We start from the raw sequence: 19,838 nt of genomic DNA, 5'->3' as shown, positions 1-19,838 counted from the left end.
GAGTATGTCAAGTTTGTGTCTCTGTGTTGTTGAGAACAATGAACATATGACTCAAATAGGTTTAAGTCAAAAAGAGAATGTGTGGGGGTTGGGCGGTGGCACAGTGGGTTAAGCGCATGTGGCGCAAAGTGCAGGGACCGGCGTAAGGATCCCGGTTCGAGCCCCCGGCTCCCCACCTGCAGGGGAGTCGCTTCACAGGCGGTGAAGCAGGTCTGCAGGTGTCTTTCTCTCCCCCTCTCTCTCTGTCTTCCCCTCCTCTCTCCATTTCTCTCTGTCCTGTCCAACAACGAATTGTGTCAACAAGGGCAATAATAATAACCACAACGAAGTTACAACAAGGGCAACAAAAGGGGGGGGGGAAAGCAACCAAAAAAAAAAAAAAGAGAATGTGTTTTGTTAACTGAAATGTATTATTAGCATCAAGTATGGCTTGATCTAGTTGTCTGTTGTTTCATTCTGTGTTAGGGTTAACTTGCAAAGAGACTTTATGCCTTTGATAAACATCTTGATACTTGGAAATGGCCAAGTGTCTGTCCTACTGTCTGAGCAATTCTCAGACAAAAACAAACAAACAAAACCCTTTTAAACTGTTCTTCCAGAATCAGCTCCTAGTGCGGGTCTGTCCATGACCATGTGTTTCAGGTCCTCAAGGCTGACCCACCATGGTGACCATAAGGCATCAGCCTCTGGTGGTGAGCCCAGATCATGTCCCCTGTCTTGAAGCCAGATATATGTCAATTTATTTCAGATCTAATCCAAACTGCAGATGTGAAGTCCTGGACTCTGCCATGGTTCCTAATTGAAAGTCTCCTCTTAGGCTCCAGCACACTGATGGGTCATTCTTCTCATAACTGACTAGCTCTTGGGAGAAGACCTACCATTCCAGTCCCCAGTGAGCCAAAGGAAACTAGCCCAGAGGTTGTTCTTTCCTGAGTGGGAGCTTAGTCTGTCTCTCTCTTTCTAGCCTGTCTCTTAAATCTCTCACCATTCATCTTTATTCTGGCCTACCTCACTGAGAAGCTATTACTGGTTTCTGACAGTTGATATAGCAATTAAGGTAGAACATGATCAGAACATATGGAGATCCTAGTAAATGAGATTTTCAAGAAGCAGGCCATGAAAGGATGGCTTTAAAAATGTGGCTCATTAGCAAGTTCTAGGCAGGAGCTATGAAAAATGAAGGGATGAGCCAGGGATGAGGTGAGAGCCTCAGAGTATGCTCACAAAATAGCTCCACAGAAGGGGAAGGGTCCCTGGAGAGATCACGGGTCTCCTCTGAGGACGTATCTAACAGGTGGGGAGGTGGGCTCATACCCCAGCTATTGGCCAGGAGCTAGCTATCCATTGCAATTTCCATTGCATGGAAATCCTGAAATCTCCCAGAACCTCCTCTGAGAAAGCAAAGTTGGCTACAGCAGTTTGAGGTGGTGTCAGTAGCCACTGCCTGATGGGGGGAAGCACACACAGCAGGTTTCACAGTGCGTGCAAGGGAGGGGAGGTTTTGCCGACAGGATTTCTGTGGGAAAGATGTGCACTTGTTGCATACATGCCACCTGTCCATAGGAATGACTTATCCAGAGGATTTGAGTGCTATCCCTGAGCCATTCAGTTCAAGTTGAAATTGGAAGAACTGGGTTTTTATTGTTGTTTTTTTTTTTTTTTTTTTGCCCCCACCTTGTTGAGTCATGTAACAGGACGATCTCGTGTGAAATCAGAGGCACCACACACCTCAGGGAGCAAAGAAGGTTCTCACAGCAGCCCAGGAGTCTGAGCTGTTTGGGTGTGATTCAACATATACTCTAAAGGCAGAGAACCCAGAAATAAGCCCTGGCTCTGCCTGGTTCATGCTCATTGCAGGAAATGATAAGCTCTAGAAAAAGGAGGTGAAATGAGATGTGTCTTTTACGTATATAGAACCTGAGCATAGTTACTGACTGATAAACAGCCATTTACTGTGCTCTTGTTAACAGTTACTATTAAAAGTGTCAAAGTGTTAATCATTGGTGCAGAGACTGACTTAGTTATGCTAAAAAAAAAATGACTTCAGTCCTCACAACGAAATCAAAAACAGGGACACGACTATAGCAGAATCCTCAAGTATTTCCTGAAATACATTTTCCCAAATGCTTTAGATGATATGTCCAGAACCGCAGACAAAAATTGTCTTAAAAAGTAACAAAGGATCATGAATTCAAACAAGACTCAGAGTTTCTACTTAGTTTTTTCTTTGCAAATAAATTTTCTAAGAATTGTTCACTGCACATATTTATGCCCACTGAAGGGGACAGTGGGAAGTAGAGATAAGCAGAAAGAAGAAAATAAAAGGCCTGGAGACCCACAGATAACAACTTCTTTTGCTCACCCATACATGTTCAACAATCAGCTAATACTGCAATCACTATAAAATGCTCCAGACGTGGTGAAGATCCTTCTATGGGAATCTTTTATTTTTTCCAGCACCTGATTTCTGCTTGTTTGTCATGCCATAAAATGAATGAACAAGAAAACCAGTTATCTGAGGTTAATTGTTGGCAACAAAATGCCATTTTCCTCAAATGTCAAATCTAAAATCCATGCTAAGTGGTGAGGCTTTTTTTTTTAAGGGATAAAGACCAAATTTATCATAATAATGATTTAATTTTGCATGTAACCATTCAAGTTATATTTGAATCCTATGCTAATTCTGAGAAAGAGGAATCAAACTAGATGCGGACTGGGGGAATGTCTTCTCTTGGATTTCCACACCTCTGTAGACACAGGATAATCATCATTATCTGCCCACTTTTTCCTAGGACCTCCTCAGTTGTCTTCCTTTACGTGAAGCCTCTCTTGAGTCACCAGTGGGTTCTGCAGCTGTTAGCTGTGTGTTCAAACTCTCACATAGATTTAACTTTTCCAAATTCTACGTCTCCTACTAAGCTAACAATTTGACTTTGCAAAATGATTGCTCTCACTACTAATTTGAAATTTGAATTGAGAGTAGGACATTATAAACCATCTGAGAATCTATAAGGGGAAAAAGAATAGCTGGATGTTAAGAAAAACGAGTTATCAGGGGTCAGGTCAGGAGATAGCTTACCCAGTATAGTGCACACCTCGCCACTTGCAATTAATTACCCAGGTTCGAGTCCCCAGCCACCACATGGAGCAAAATACAAAGGGTATGCTTCATGAGTGGTGCTGTGATGTCTCCCTTTTCTGTGTCTCTCTTTTTTTCTCTGTCTGGAAGGAAAAATAATAATTTTTAAAGGCGATTGTGGATTAAATTTTGTATTTGATTTTTTTTAGTAGGAGTTTTTTTCCCTTTGTGGGTTCATTTATAATCAGCATGTCTTTGTATTATATCTGTTAAAGTGAGACCTTCCTCACCAAATCTCTAAATTCCTCCCTTATTGTTAGAATTTTAGTCTTAGAGCATCAAATGTATTCTTTGCTGTTTTGAAAGATACTCTCATTTCCCTAAGGGCATTAGCTGTGAGATGTTAAACTCAATGTCCATTAACAAAAGAGGTTTTTACAAATCAAATAGAAGACAGGAGACAATGCTCTTTTGTATTAATTTTGGAGAGCATTCTTTTGAGGATCACAGATCCAGCACCACCAGTTCTGCCTGTAGCACTGAATCCCCCTGAAAATGAATGGACACTGCAGGTTTTGTCTTTGAATTGATGATCAAAGACAGAGAGCTCCCAACTGTCACTTGTCACACCCTCACAGAGACTTCCTGAGACCATAAATTATGTGTTGTTTTCCTCTCTGCACCCTGTCTCCTTCCTTTCAATTGTTGCAATCTCCAAATGTATTTGTTTTGTGTTACTTGTGTCTTGTATATGCTTCCACTAACTAGTCTGTAAGGTGCTTAAGGGCTGGGATCATGGCTGTGTTGTTCTACTGCTTGATTCTCTGATTCTAGCTTTGTGACTGCCACAGGGAAGGTACCATGGACAGTGTTAGAAATTACTGGATGAATGAATGTTGAATGTGTGCAGGCTCTGAAAGCTAGTCACAATAAAACAGGTGGGACACCCCTCCCCCCTCCCCACCCCCGAGATTTATTTTTTTAAGGATCTTCTGATTTACTCCTGCTGTTACAAAGACTGGAGCATCTTCTCTTCTAATGAGGTATAACTGTTCAGTCCAGTCCCCGACATTAGCTGGCGGAGGTTGGATGGAAGCCCGCTACCAGGGAAAGTCCAGTACAGCAAATCCCAAGCTACCCTTGAAATCCCGAACTTTCAACAGGAAGATGAAGGCTTCTATGAGTGCACGGCAGGCAACCTCCGAGGACGGAACCAGGCCAAGGGGCAACTTGTCTTCTATGGTGAGCTGAGAGGATGTCCACAGGTCTGTGAAACTCTGGGTCCCCCTATGCAGGAAGTGGTAGAGAGAGCATCACTGTCATGTCCTAGAAAAGTGTTCTGGGGGAGACAGGGAAGGGCAATTTGCAGGTTAGGGTGATGGAGACAGTGATTGGCAGGTGGGAATGACCGTGGAAACCCATTTTTCACTTCCTCATGATGGAGGCATGCTCTCATGTACTGCAGTAGCCTTCATAATATCCACCACCCTATGCTGAAGCTGTAAAAGTTCACAGCCTACAGTAGCATGGAACCTGCTTCCCATGAGACATGCAGCCACAGCATGTGAGTACTGTAATTTAGAGTAGGAGTTACGAATGAAAGAGAAAATTAAAGGGGGGAGGGGAATATTAGTTTGCTGGTTATTCAGTGTTTGTCTCTATTTCTTAGATAGCTCCTACTCCTTTTTAGGTAGTAGAAAAATAAAGTCTTTAATGTATGCATGTTTGTGTATGCCTCTATTACCTAGACTTGAGAAAGATGATAAAAGCATGTGTTCTAGAAATATGTTTTCTCTAAGATAAGCATATATACATACATATATACGTATATATTAATTAATGCGAGAGATACAGAGAAAGATACACAGGGAGAGACCAAACCCCTGCTCAGCTCTAGCATCTGATGGTACTGGAGATTGACCTGGGACTTTTGTTGCCCCAGGCATGAAAGTCTTTGCATAACCATTATGTTATGCAAATAAATGTTTTCTTCATGCCTACTCTCATCCAAACCAAAACACAAACTCATGTGAAATTTACTTTTTTCTTTTACATCAAATAAACCATAAAATATAACCTTGTATTGTCAGACTTTTTGCTGTTTGTAAGATACTTATAACATCCTTGCTAAATTTAATTAGTTACACCAGAGTACTTTTAAAAACTGGGTCTATACATAGTGAAATATACTTTTCTGTAAGACATACCTATAATCAATGATAAAGCAATTGGAGTAAACAAATTTTGATAACTAGAAATGTCTAAGTGATTGTAATCATCTCCTAGGAATTCCAGTTTAGTATCCTGTAGTAAGGATATATTGAACCCTAGTTATATTCCTTTCCATTTCCTTTACAATTTCCAATTTTAACTCGGAATGAAAACTGTTGTTTTATATTATAGAATATGACTTCTTACTGATTATCCCTCTAGAGTTGTAGCAATGCTGATTATGTATATACATATATAGGCTAATATATATATGTACCAGTGATTCCTGATTTTTTAAAGAAAGTCTTTGGCATCTAACATCTTTTCTAAATAAAATAGTAAGGAAATGATTTTGAGGATTTTACAAGCTAGCACCAACAAGCTAAAAACTTTTGAGTGATTGGGAGTCGAATGTTGGCACATCTGCTTGAGCGCACACGTTGCAATACACAAGGACCCAGGTTCAAGTCCCTTATCCCCACCTGCAGGGGGAAGCTTTGCAAGTGGTGAAGCAGGGCTGCAGGTGTCTCTCTGTCTCTCTCCTTCTGTCACCCCCTTCCTTCTTGATTTCTGTCTCTATCCAATAAATAAATGAAAATAATAACAAAATTTTAAATTTGGAGTGATTTAAAATAGATATCTCCTTTATCTGTTAAATACACTAAGATTTGGGAGTCGGGCAGTAACGCAGCAGGTTAAGCACATGTGGCACAAAGTGCTAGGGCCGGTGTAAGGATCCTGGTTCAAGCCCCCTCTCCCCACCTGCAGGGGAATCACTTCACAAGCGGTGAAGCAGGTCTGCAGGTGTCTGTCTTTCTCTCCCCTTCTCTGTCTTCCCCTCCTCTCTCCATTTCTCTCTGTCTTATCCAACAAAAACAACAATAATAACTATAACAATAAAACAAGGGCAACAAAAGGGAATAAGAAAAAGTTTTAAAAACACACTAAGATTTCCCCACCTGCAGGGGAGTCGCTTCACAGGCGGTGAAGCAGGTCTGCAGGTGTCTATCTTTCTCTCCTCCTCTCTGTCTTCCCCTCCCTCTCTCCATTTCTCTCTGTCCTATCCAACAACGACAACAACAATAGTAACTACAACAATAAAACAACAAGGGCAACAAAAGGGAATAAGTAAATAAAATAAATATATAAAAATAAAATAAAATAAAATAAAGTATTTATTAAAAAAAAAAAGAACACACTAAGATTTAATTAAGAAACTTAGGAGAGGGGGCCAGGCAGTAGTGCAGCAGGTTAAGCACACATGGCGTGAAGCACAAGGACCAGTGTAAGGATCCTGGTTCAATCCACACCTGCAGGGGTGTTACTTCACGGTTGTGAAGCAGGTCTGCAGGTGTCTGTCTTTCTCTCCCCTTCTCTGTCTTCCCTGCCTCTCTAGATTTCTCTCTGTCCTATCCAACAACAATGACAGCAATAAGAACAATAATAAAACAACAATGATAAACAACAAGGGCAACAAAAAGGGAAAAAATAGCCTCCAGGAGCAGTGGATTGGTAGTGCAGGCACTGAGCCCCAGCAATAACCCTGGAGGCACAAAAAAGAAAGAAAGAAACTTAGGAGACAGAAGTCACTAAAAACTGGAAATCAGAAGTCTGCAGTGTTACAGCAACTGTTAGCTTCCTCTGAAAATTTTACAAATGGTAATTTATATAACTCTGTTATTCAAAATGAGAAATAACTTTCATTGATATTATTATAAGTAAGAAAACATAAATACTGCCCTGAAAGGTGGCACAGTGGCTAGAGCACTGAACTCTCAAGCATGAAATTCCAGGTTCAATTCCCAACGTCCCATGTGGCAGAGTAATTCTCTAGTATCCTCTCTCTCTCTCTCTCTCTCTCTCTCCCTCTCTCCCTCTCCCTCTCTCCCTCCTTCCCTCCTCTCATTCTCTTTGTATTTAGCTAATAAATAAATAAACTCTTTTTGAAACCTGAAGCTTTTTTTTTTCTATATTAAAGCTTAGCTAAACTGAGCTCATCTTATGGATATATTTATCAGATCCAAGGGGAGCTCCTTGAGCAGACTTCTGAGAGCAGACACCCCTGGCCACTTAGCCCATCTCCAAGCATCCCTGGGACCTCCACAACCCAGTGAGCCACTGAGATGCTCCAAGTGGTCCCTGTGGAGAATTAATGGATAATAGCCAATAAGACAAATATTAAGATTTTTTTGTTATCTGCTAGAGTATACATCCGTGTGTTTCCAAAGGAACAAAGAACAGATTGATGTACCTAAGAATTGAGTAATACCTGAAATTTTCAAGAAAAGAATCTCTCAACACCCTTACATGACTGTGCTTAAATTAATAATTTGCAGCCTTTTCCAATAAGTTAAATGACTTTACACATCCAATCTATGGGGGTAGGGGGGACGGGGACACTGAAACCCCAGGGTAAGACCTGAAATCCTAACTCTTTCATGTATTTTCATTATAGTTCAAAGTTCTTGCTTTTTGGAGTCTTCACCATCCAAAGAAAGTACACATTAAATAGATGTTTTAAAGTTACATTTTTCCCATTGAATAATAGACCAGGATCCATCTTAAAAACTTGGTAAGCTAGGTAGAATATATATGATTAATTCTTTCATATCCCTGATCAAAAGCACCTCTGAATAATTTATTTGCAAAACATGAAATATGCTTGAAATGTGTAGAAACCTGATTCAGTTTAGCCTGTACACACCGTTCTTCTTAGACTTGCTTTGTGTTGGCCTCCTGATGAAAAGAAGATGGACATGCTACTTGTTCCATGCACCAAGAAGGGCCAGTGACCACGACTGAGAGTAGTGGGCAGCTTAGTAACTCACCCTACCTGCCCCCCTGCCCCTCTCCACCCAGCACCTTCCTATTTGGTTAGCATCCCAGAATATCCTGAGCAGTAGTCCTGCTTCAAGTCCACATTGTGGCATCTCTGTTTTCTAACTGTGTCTTCTGGTACAGTCTATTACTGTCTCTGCAGAAACCCACTAGAAAAGATTTTGGAGGGAGAACTGAGTATATTTTACACATGTAAAACATCTGGCTCATGATCACCTGTGAGTCTCAGGGAAGAGTCTTCTGTATATTCAAAGACAGACCTCAGGAAAAAGAAGAAGAAGGAGAAGGAGGAGGAAGAGGAGAAGGTGGAGAAGAAGAAGGAGAAGGTGGAGAAGAAGAAGAAGAAGAAGAAGAAGAAGAAGAAGAAGAAGAAGAAGAAGAAGAAGAAGAAGAAGAAGAAGAAGGAGAAAAATGACTCCTCCCTGTCATTGCGTGTCATCTCTCTGGAAGAAATGCTCATTATAACACATTTAATTCATACCCACCAGCTTCCATGAGTGATTGCCAGGCTAATACTACCTAGCACCTGAAGAACACTTTGATATCAATTATGCCAGCTGATATTGGCTAGATGCTGCTGAGAATTTTTTTTAGAGTATGAGTTATAAAAAAAAAAAGAAAGACAGAAAAAAGTCATGCCTCCCCCCAGCATTAAAGTTAAAACACTGAATTGACATTAGCTGTGAATGCAGTCACTCTTGTCAAGAGTCTTATCTAGATTGTCGTCCTACTAACAGGTGATGAGGCTCATTTTGTGTGTGTGTGTACTTCAAGCTCTGGAGCTGTAATTGTGACTAAACAGAGATACGCTTACTTTTAGTTAGCTTAGACCAGGCATTATTTCCAGAGGACTGGAAATTGTGCATGTTCTAACATGACCTCTGTCCCAGTAGTTGGCCTGGAGTTATAATAAGGTCTTGTTCAGTGCTTGGACGCTTTCCCACAATTCCCAACTTGTTATGTAGGCACAGCAAAGTGGCAAATGACATTATTCAATTGCTAGGGGGGTCCACTGGCATTTGTAACCAGACACTCACTGCCTACCCCCACCTCCACCCCCCTAAGCCCCAGCCCCAGCACTCACTCTGCGGGCAGTGGAAGGTAGCCTGGTGCCGCATTGGATAACTGACTTGCCAAATAGCTGCTCTTGTCTCTCTTTGAAACAGCCCCTCCAGAATGGGAGCAAACAATCCAGAACACATACCTGTCTATCTACGACAGCTTGTTTTGGGAATGCAAAGCGAGGGGCAAACCCAGCCCATGGTACACTTGGTTAAAGAATGGTGAACGCCTCAGTCCAGAGGTAAGCGGCTTTAGGGGACCTCTTATCAACAGCAGCACCCAGCGTCTGTGGGATGTTTATTAGGAGTTAGGAAACGAGGCATGCTCTTTAGACATTCTGTCATCGCTGTTGCAAATCAGAAGAGAGAGCTTACCTGGTAGGGTGCCTGCACAGCCAAGTGTGTAGCCCAGGAACCACATCGGAGATGCTATAGCAGTGGAGGAAACCTCAGTGTTGTGGCGCATCTCCTGTTCTCTGTCTCTCAATCGATGTGAAAAGAGTAGCCCAGAGGGCCCGGTGGGTGGCGGCACACTTGGTTGGGTTCATACGTTACAAGGCACAAGGACCCAGGTTCAAGCCTCCAGTCTCCACCAGCAGGAGGACAGCTTCACAAGTGGTGAAACTGTGCTGCAGGTGTCTCTCTGTCTCCTTCTCTGTCACCCCCTTCCCTCTTGATTTCTGGCTGTCTCTATCCAATAAATAAATAAATAAAAATAATTTTTAAAAAATTAAAAAAGAATAGCCCAGAGCTGTGAAACCACACAGCTGCTGAGGCCACAGTTTCATGAAAAGAGAGAGAGAGAGAGAGAGAGAGAGAGAGAGAGAGAAGATCAAAGAAGAATGGAGAAGACTGCTTTTGGAAATCCCCATACTTGTCAACCATAGATCTGCTTTCACATCCCATCTTCAGCACCATCACAGTATCACCCCCGCCCCCATCCCATCATCATCACCATCACTGTGGCCCAGCATAATTCCCAGAGTTAGTATCTACTATGCTCTCAGGTGAGCCAGGTCTTGGCTTACATATTCTCCCAGGTACTGTCTTCTTATATAATCATTACAACCTTCGAAGAGATACAAAGTATAATTTCTTGGCAACAATGAAGAGAATTATTTTCAGAAGGGTGAGTTCACTCCGCAACTAGTAAATGTCAGAATCAGGATTCTTAACTTGGTCGGGTTACAAGACCCAGGCTCTCACAATCATTGCCTAGCTCCCTGCTTTTATGAAAACGAATTTTTGTGTCTGAGCCCAGAGGAAGATGGTGGACTGGTGCACTTATCAGCATTTTTTTTTTCAATCTAAAGCATAATTCCTTCTACAATGTACTGAAAATGAGATGTTGTCTTCCCCATCACATTATCCAAATAATCGTCTTGATTCTCCATTTCCTTTTACTCGAGTAGCACAGCCAGAGACCCAGCGAACATCTGTTGTTTAGAAGCAAAACGCAGTGTTGCTCTTTGTGTTTCAGCCCTAGTGGCATTTTCGTCCAGTATGCTTCTCCCTGTAAAGCTTCCTGTTTTCCCACAGCCTAGTGTTGTCCTCAGAGACTACCAGCAGGCACCTTGAGATAGTTCATCTTTGCACTGTTAAATGATTTCATTGTGTGTGCTCCAAAGTGTGTTCCTAAACTCCAAGATGGGTCTCTGCAACAGATCTGGGCTGCTGGAGCATTCTTTATAGTCAGCTGCAGAAAAGAATAGCTGAGTGCCTGCAGCTTAATGACTCAATTACAACATTATCAAGTCATCCAGACCCGATGACGGAAAGCCGAGGAAGCATTCTAATCATGATATCCATGTCTGATAGGATTGTCAACCATGTTTTCTGGAGTCATTGGACCAGTACAGTGTTCCAAATAATTTTGTATACTGTCTAAGCAGAAGTGAGCATACATACAATGCAGACACTGTCAAAAGGACAAGATACAAGGACCGGCGCAAGGATCTCCGTTCGAGCCCCGGCTCCCCACCTGCAGGGGAGTCGCTTCACAAGTGGTGAAGCAGGTCTACAGGTGTCTGTCTTTCTCTCCCCCTCTCTGTCTTCCCCTCCTCTCTCCATTTCTCTCTGTCCTATCCAACAACAAAGACATCAATAATAATAATAATAACTACAACAATAAAACACTAGGGCAACAAAAAGGAATAAATAAATATTTTTTAAAAGGCCAAGATAACATGAAATCTGCTACTCACTGACTTTGTTCTTGGCTTTGTTCCATGTATCCTTTAAGTTCAGAAAGCTGCCTGGGCACCTGCCGTTTCTTGTAAAGCTGATCTTCTTGAACATCAGTTCTCTGTCATCAAAGTACCAGGTCTCCTGGCTGTGCACACATGTTTAATAACCTAGCTAGTTCAAAGGATGTATTATTAGCAAAGTAGCATCTCAGTGTGACTTCCTTTTTTATCAGGAGAGAATTCAGATAGAAAACGGAACCCTGACCATCCCCACCCTGAATGTGTCCGACTCTGGGGTCTACCAGTGCACCGCAGAGAATAAACATCGGGTCATCTATGCTAATGCAGAGCTGAGAGTGCTAGGTAAGTCACTCATTCCTTCAGCTATTCATAGCACCCAGATTCCTAAGGACAGCTTAGTAAGCTATGAGCAGGCATCAGCAAAACCCAGTTTTTCTGAAAATTAGAAATCACTTCCTTTGACATAAAGGCAAAGTCTAAATTAGCTTTTAAAAACAAAAACTGCAAGGGGCCGGGTGGTGGCACACCTGGTTGAGCACATGTATTACAATGCCCAAGGAAGTGGGTTCAAGGCTTCGGTCCCCACCTGCAGGGGGAAAGCTTTGCAAGTGGAGAAACAGGGCTGCAAGTGTCTCTCTATTTCTCTCCCTCTTTATCACCCCCTTCCCTCTTGATTTCTGGCTGTCCTTACCCAATTAAAAGAAAATTAAAAAAAAAATACAAGGTAAAAATTAGCATCCTGTCTGGACAAAGCCCGAGGAGCCCTGAGGAGGCCACCAGCAGAGGTACTGCCAGAACCTGACCCCAGCCTGGGGTCAGACGTAAACAGTAGCCCTCCTGAACCTCAGTCTAGGACTTTTGCTGCTTTAGATATGAAAAGCAGAAGTGGGCCGGGTGGGTGGTGGTGCACCTGTATGATTCTTCTTTCAGTCACTTCCTTCTATGGACATTTAAGTTGAGTCTTTTTTTAAAAAAGAATCTATTCATTTATTTATTTATTTATGAGAAAAATAGGAGAGAGAGAAAGAACGAGACATGACTCTGGTACATGTGTTGCCGGGGATCGAACTCAAGACCTCATGCTTGAGAGTCCGATGAAATCATAATCCACTGCGCCATCTCCCGGACCACAGACATTTAAGTTAAGTCTTTATCTTTGAGTTCTGTGAACACAGAGTTGAAGATCCTTTCAAAGTTGTATTTCCCTGACTTTCACTTAAGTCTGAGGAGTGGTACCACAGGCTCCTAAGATCTGTACAATTTTATTTGCACGAGGACTATGCATACTGTTTCCCACGAGGGCTGCAGCCTTTCACACCCCACCCTCACTGCCCCAGAGCTCTCTTTCTCCATAGACTAGGTGACCTTTTGTTTCCTGGGCTTTCAGTGTGGCCACAAATGTTACCCACTTGGGTTTGGCTTTTCATTTCTTGAATAGTAACCGGTGTGGGCCCAGGCGGTGGCACGACTGGTTGAGCGGGGGCATTACAGTGAGCAGGGACAGGGGTTCAATCCCCGGGACCCCACCTGTAGGGGGAAAGCTTCACGAGTGGTAACACAGCACTGCAGGTATCTTTCTCCCTCGAGCTCTCTCTTTCTCTCCCCCCTCCTTGCTCTCTGTCTCATCCCCTCTCAATTTCTCTCTGTCCTATCAAAATAAAATTAATTAAATAAGATAATTAAAATATAACCAATGTGGGAGTCGGGCGGTAGCACAGCAAGTTAAGCACAAGTTAAGCGCAAGGACCAGCTTAAGGATCCTGGTAGGAGCCTCTGGCTCCCCACCTGCAGGGGAGTCGCTTCACAGGCAGTAAAGCAGGTCTGCAGGTTTCTATCTTTCTCTCCCTCTCTCTGTCTTCCCCTCCTCTCTCCATTTCTCTCTGTCCTATCCAACAACAAAGACATCAATAACAACAACAATAATAACTACAACAATAAAACAAGGGCAACAAAATGGAATAAATATTAATAAATAAATATTAACATATATATATCCATCCAATGTAGCACACTGTTTCATGTGCCTGTGGACCCCTCACTAACTCTGGCCTGATATTGCCACCTTTACATCACAAGTTCTCACAAGTTCAGGCATTTCTGACTACCTTGAGCACAGCAGAAGGTGACCTTGGATCCCTCCACTGACCACACTACCCTCTTGTGTGGCTCAGTTTTCACAGACCAAGCTCACAGTTGTCTTTGTCATTTGGTCTTTAGCCTCAGCTCCCAGCTTCTCCAAACGCCCAGTGAGGAGAGTGTCTGTGGTCCAGGTGGGGGGGGACATCGAGATCCCATGCCAGCCCAGCGCCTTCCCTGCAGCAGCCATCACCTGGAAGAGGGGCCCCGAGCCATTGAGACCCAGCAGCAGGTTAGTGCATGCTCTCTTTGTACTATGATGTGTTCTGTAACATGGTGTCTATCGGATCTCCAGGAGTCCCAGGCTGTTCTAAAGTGTTCTCCTTTGCAATGAGCCAAGGACAACATGTGGACAGCCAGCCTGTCCACAGTGGGACGATGGCAGGTGACCTCAGTTTGCAGATGGCTCTGGCCTGGGAAGGCAAGGGTGCTATACTAGGTTTGTCCTTAGAACCCCCAGAACCATTACTGTTTTTTATTGTATGAATTTTTATAAGTTATTAATGATTTAATATTGACTTACAAGGTTGTAAGATAACAGGGGTGTAATTCCATACAGTTCCTGCCAACAGAGTTCTATGTCCCACCCCCCTCCACTGGAAACTTCCCTATTGTTTACCCCACTGATAGTATGGACCAAAATTCTTTTGGGGGTATAGAAGGTAGGAGTTCTGGCAGGTGGATCCATACCTCCAGCCAGAGCCATTTATGTGTTTGGCTCAGAGATCTTTTCTTATCCGACCTGCTGAGAAATCATGAAGCCATCCCAGACAGGAGAGGGGCTCTTTAGCATGACCGACTCACCTGGCATTGGATCTGTATCCCCAGTGACAGAGGAAGCCATTTCTGCAGGGCAGGTGGAGGGGGATCTCTTGGGGAGGCGGGGAGTCCTTTCTCCTGGGGTGGGCATGAGGCCATGGTGCTGGAGAATCTGGCCTGGCCAAGTAGTCAAGTTCTGCCCAGACTGCACCTGTTGGGGGCCCAGCTGGGAGTGCTTCTGTGAGTAGAGCTGCAAGGAGGGCCAGGGCAGGTCTCTGTCCTGGGTGATGGGAGCACAGTCACACACCCTCCAGCAGGGCACAGATACAGGAGAGGGGCAGGGACAGGGAAGGCTATGAGATTGATGGGAAGGCGGGAGCCGGGAGCAGAGCTGGAGGAAGCTGGGTAGAGAAAGGCCTTGAGCACGTTGAGGGATGCTGTTGTCAGCATGAAGTCAGCTTCCCAGGGCCGGAGGCAGGATGCACACAGTCCTTCCTGTGTCCACAGCCCATCTTCCAGTATGGCTGCTGCATTTGAGGTGCCCTGACCTCAGAGCAAACTCCAGAACAGTCTCTCCTTCTCTGTGTGTATCTCTGTCTGATTTTAAAATCTGCCCCAAAGCAGAAAATTGCATGTATGTGTGCAGCCCCAGCTCCACAAACAGAGGAAGGGAAGGAGGTAGGCAGGCCTCAAGGTTTTTGTTTTCTCATGTTTCGTCCCCTTCAGAATGACTCTTGACTCTTTCCAGCCTCAGGAGTGTCTCTTTGAATCCCCCCAGCATCCACAGTGTCTCTGTGACAGAGAAGTGACTATGGGTGTGTTCCTATGCAGAACTTCTCTCAGCTTTACACACGCTTCGCTTCCCATCAAGCATGATGTCAGGAAGTGAGGCTACAGGTGCACCTCTGCCAGGTATCCATACATCCATGCCCTGGGGCCACATCTGCAGTGGTGGCACAGAGCTGGGCCACATGGTGCTGGCTGGCATTCCCTGAGTGTGTGGCCTCACAGTCAGCTCAATGGCCTCTTGCAACGTTGTGGTGATTTTCAGCCAGAGTGAGCTAAAGGTGAGGGGGCTGGCAAGATGGTTCACTTGCAGAGTGTACCTGCTTCACCAGGCACCTGGCCCAGGTTCAAGCCCAGCCTCCAGTGCACAGGGAGAAGTTTCAGAGCTTGGTGCCTCTCTTCCTCTCTCCCTGTCTGTCTTTGTCTCTATCTGAAAAAGTCAGCTTGGAGCAGTGATGTTCCAGCAATGACTAATAAAGTTAAAAAAAAAAAACTAGAGAAATGAGGAAAGAAGGTGTGGAGGGAGAAAAGAGAAGCAAGGAAGGAAAGAGTGAGGAGGAAAGAGATGAGGGAAATTAGAAAGAACAGTGGAGAACAGAAAGGGAAACAGAAAAGCATGAAGGAAGATGGGAACTAGGAAGAAAGGGGTGGGGGGAGGAAGAGGGAGGTTGGTGGGGAAAAGGGAAGATGGAATGGAGGAAGAGAAGAGGAAACACGGATGAGAGGAATGATAGAGGGGTGAGGAGGGTGAGGCCATGTCCTCCCTCCCTCACCTCTATCAGAGTCTAGCAGGACTGTTCATGGAGGGCGATGAAGCGTCAGCTCGAGAACAGTTTAAAGTTTTTACGATCCCAAATAGGAGTAGTTTTTAGTTGTTGACCTTGGGAATACCTCTGTGGGAAATGTCTTTTTTTAGTCTTTGTTATAAAACTTCTATATGGCCCTTTCTACCCTGAAATTCCACCGTCACTAACTCTTGCTTCCAATAAAGTATAACAACCTGGCGATGGTTGAAAGAGCTCTAAAGAAGCCTCTTCTGTCGCCGCTCTCTATTGCCTACTTACAGAATGTGGTGGCCACTTATGTATTTCAGCCTTTCCTTCCATCTCCTTCATGAATCAGCCCACAGACTCGCACGTACACGGGCAGGTGGTGAGACTCAGACTCCAGGTAGACAACTGGGGAGACAACGCAGGGTCTGGGCACCAACTTGAATCCCGTGATCCCAGTGTGTACCAGGGCTGAAGGGTGCTCTGCTTCTCTCTCCTCTTCTCCTTTCTCTTTCTTTCTCTTGTAAACATAAACAGCAACACGTGGCTGGGCAAGTAGTGCTACACTGGCAGAGTACACAAGTAGTGAAGCATATCTGCAAGTATGATGTTCTAAGTCTGGCCCCTGGAACTGCAGGAGCCATAGTGATAGCCTCTGTTTTTCTCTCTCCCCCTCTTCCTCTCTCCTTCTCAGTCTCCTTTTCCCTCTATCCCTTTCCCTCTCCCTCTCTCCCCCTCACCCCCTCTCCTCTCACTCTTTTAAATAAATATTTCTTAAAATGCAGGTAGATGGAATCTGAGCCCCAAAACGCATGCTTTCCTCCAGGAATATGGAGTCAGACCTCCTTCTTCTTGCTATTTCCACTTGATGAGGATGACAGTTGTTTGGGGACCTGGTGCAGGATGATGGAAAAGGAGCTGAGTTGTGGATGAGAGTGTTCTGCAGACAACTTTCATGAGGTGATGAGAGATTATACTCACATGTCAACAGTGGTACTGAAAACCATTAATCCCCACCCCCAGTACAAATAATAGAACATAATATAAATAGGACTCAGTGGTGCACCTGGTTGAGTGCACATATTAAAGTATGCAAGGACTGGGGTTCAAGTCCTCAGTCCCCACCTGTAGGGGGAAAGCTTTACAAGTGGTAAGTCAGGGCTGCAGGTGTCTCTCTGCTTCTCTCCCCTCTCTATCTCCCCCCCCCTCCTCTCAATTTCTGGCTGTCTCTATCCAATAAATAAAGATATAAAATAAGTTTTTTTTAAAAAAACCTATTTAAAAAAAAGAAAATAATAAATAGAAAAAAAGAAATGATAGTTAAAAATGGCATTTACGGGGGGCAAGGCAGTAGCACAGTGGGTTAAGCGCACATAGTGTGAAGCGCAAGGACCCGCTCAAGGATCCTGGTTCGAGCTCCCAACTCCCCACCTGCAGGGGGGGGTCCCTTAACAAGCGGTGAAGCAGGTCTGCAGGTGTCTGTCTTTCTCTCCCCCTCTCTCTCTTCCCCTCCTCTCTCCATTTCTCTCTGTCCTATCCAGGAGCAATACAAACAGCAACAACAAGGGCAACCATAAAAAGGTGGGGGACTGGCTTCCGGGAGCAATGGGTTCGTAGTGCAGGCACTGAGCCCTTGCGATAACCCTGAAGGCAAAATAAATAGATAAAATAACAATAATAAATAAATAAACAAACAAATAATGGCATCTACTTAGGAAGGCAATGGGTGTCGCCTCTCTTCAGGAAAAGCCAGGGCATTTGTGAAGACCCCACACTGAACACCAAGACTGTGGTCCCGCAGGCTGTGAGCTCTGTTAAAACCACTAGTGCTCTCTTGTGTCCGAGTTCACTGTTTCTTGGATGCCTTCACTATGGAAACAGAGAAAGACATCTCAGGAATATTAGTCACACAGTGCCTGCCAGAACAGCTCCTGGCTAAGCCAAGGGAAACCTAGGAGGGCTGGACACCAGTTTCTATGGTTGTGGTCACCTCCACGTGTTACATGCCAGGCTCAGGTGACCAGTGAGTGAATCCCACATGGTCATTTCTGGGACTATCATGTAATCAGTAGGTCCAGTTCTAGACATCCATCTTGAGGAGACTGTGCCCTCACTTCCTACCGTGGTCTGAGCAAAGCAGACACCCTGCTAATCACTCCCCTAAAACTATGAAGCTAAAGCTGATTGTTTCATTTGTTATCGCCTGAGGAGAGATTGCTTACAGCTTGTATCAACATGAGGAAAACCTGACTGTATCTACCTGTGAAGGACTAGCTGTATGATGCATTTAATCGTCAGGAGACACCTCTGAGGGGCTCTAGCTGCTCATAGTTGAGGGTGGAAGCATGATTCTTAGGAAGGTAAAAAAATGTCCTATCATCACACAGCATTCACAGACAGGTAGATTTGTTCCAGGTAGCTTCACCCCTACACCTGGAACTCCGCCCAGTGGCCTTAGGTGAGGGTCCCCTGGAAGCCAGCATCCTCTGTGCCCTGGACAATTAAGGTCCCTTAACAACTTCACTTCAGTGATAGCTCTTCTGACAGCAGTGAAGGGTACAGTCAGGGTCCCCTTTCATGTCAACAGAAGCTGTGGAGCAAGTGGCTGTGTTGTCCAGAGACTGAGGGGAGGTCGGTCTGCATGAAGATCCTGCATCCTCAGTGCTGGAAGGACCAGTTGCCTTTTGTATCTTTTTTGTTTTCTAGACCACTGCTGAGCTCTGGTTTACAGTGGTGTAGGAAATGAAACCCGAAACTTTGGAGCCTCAAGCATGACGATCTTTTGCAGAACCATTATGCTGTCTCCTCAGTCCAGATCTGACTATGAGTATTTATATAATTTATTTTATATTAATCAGACAGATAGAGAAGGAAGCACCACAGCAAGGCTCACTCAGCTCAGGCTTATGGTGGTGCTGGGCACTGAACCTGGTACCTCAGAGCCTCAGGCATGAAAGTGTTTTGCAAAACCATGGTGCTATCTCCCTAGCCTGATTATTTATGTAAAGATCCATTCCACTTGTTTCACATGAGAGGAGACATCATAGCAGAGACAGAGGTCAGAGCTCCGGCCCTGCACATGGAGCCCATGGCTCAATATAGAAATCTCAGGTGTTTGAGTTTACCAGTTGATCTTTTCCCCTAGCTGCCTCATTGTATTTTTATGTAACATCCAACACCAACGATAAGGATAACTCCCTAAGCCACCTAAAAGCTTGGATCTAGATAGGAATTTGTGCATAATAATCAAGAAAAGGCTCCGAACTTGCAGATGGAATTATACCCCCAGCTAGTCTTCTTCTCAGTCACTTTTGAGGGCTCTGTTGTGCACACTTTGGGAACAGTGACTCCCTGGGAGAGGGGGCCAAAGATGGAACTCTCAGCAACATCTTTCACATGTCCCAGAGAACAGAGGGGATGCTTCCCAGAATGCCGTATTCTGAAAGCACCAGATTGCCAAGCACTGGAGTGAAAGGATCCCTGATTTGCTGGTCCAGTTCTTCATCCCTCTACACCTGAGGGAACTGAAGGACCTGGGCTGAAACCTCCCAATTTCCACTCACCTCTCAGCAATCGGATCTTCTGACGGTGTCAGAGTTGACTGCAGATCTGGCTGGCATCTCCCTCACACAGTTTGGAGGTGTGGAGGGAGTCTCAGGATAGGCTCCCCTTCCGCTGTGATGTGAGGAAGAGAGCAGCCAGCATCCTCTGAGGCTCACCTCTCCCTGTTCTGTTCTGCACATACTCTTCCGCTGTACCTTTCATCTATTCTCTTCTGTTTATTTGGGAGGGTTTTTTTTTTTTTTTTAAAGAATATCCTATTCATTTGTTTGCTTAGACAGACAGACAGACAGAAAAAGGGAGTCAAAGAGATCCGGGCACTGAAGCTTCCTGGAATGCAGTGAAGGCTGGACGCAAATCATGTCCCCCACATTGTAAAGTAGCTACTATTCAAGTAAGCTATTGCACCAGCCCCTAAAGAAATGTCTTT

General features: G+C 44.4%; 1 protein-coding gene across 5 annotated transcripts in view; it reads left to right on the top strand.

Annotated features, from left to right (window-relative positions):
- Positions 1–19,838, top strand: part of CNTN6 (contactin 6) — a 331,006-nt gene that overhangs the window by 238,274 nt on the left and 72,894 nt on the right. For 2 of the 5 annotated variants that reach the window (XM_016190506.2, XM_060180343.1), the window contains 4 exons: positions 4,137–4,321; positions 9,295–9,431; positions 11,609–11,738; positions 13,614–13,764. In XM_016190506.2, coding sequence (XP_016045992.1) covers positions 4,137–4,321; positions 9,295–9,431; positions 11,609–11,738; positions 13,614–13,764 — 603 coding nt within the window. Of the gene's footprint in view, positions 1–4,136; positions 4,345–9,294; positions 9,432–11,608; positions 11,739–13,613; positions 13,765–19,838 lie in introns of those variants that run through there. The other 3 variants (XM_060180344.1, XM_060180345.1, XM_060180342.1) reach the window with 3 other exon arrangements.

This window comes from Erinaceus europaeus, chromosome 21 (assembly GCF_950295315.1).
Source record: "Erinaceus europaeus chromosome 21, mEriEur2.1, whole genome shotgun sequence".
Taxonomy (NCBI): Eukaryota; Metazoa; Chordata; class Mammalia; order Eulipotyphla; family Erinaceidae; genus Erinaceus; species Erinaceus europaeus.
This window is presented reverse-complemented; position numbering and strand designations above follow the sequence as displayed.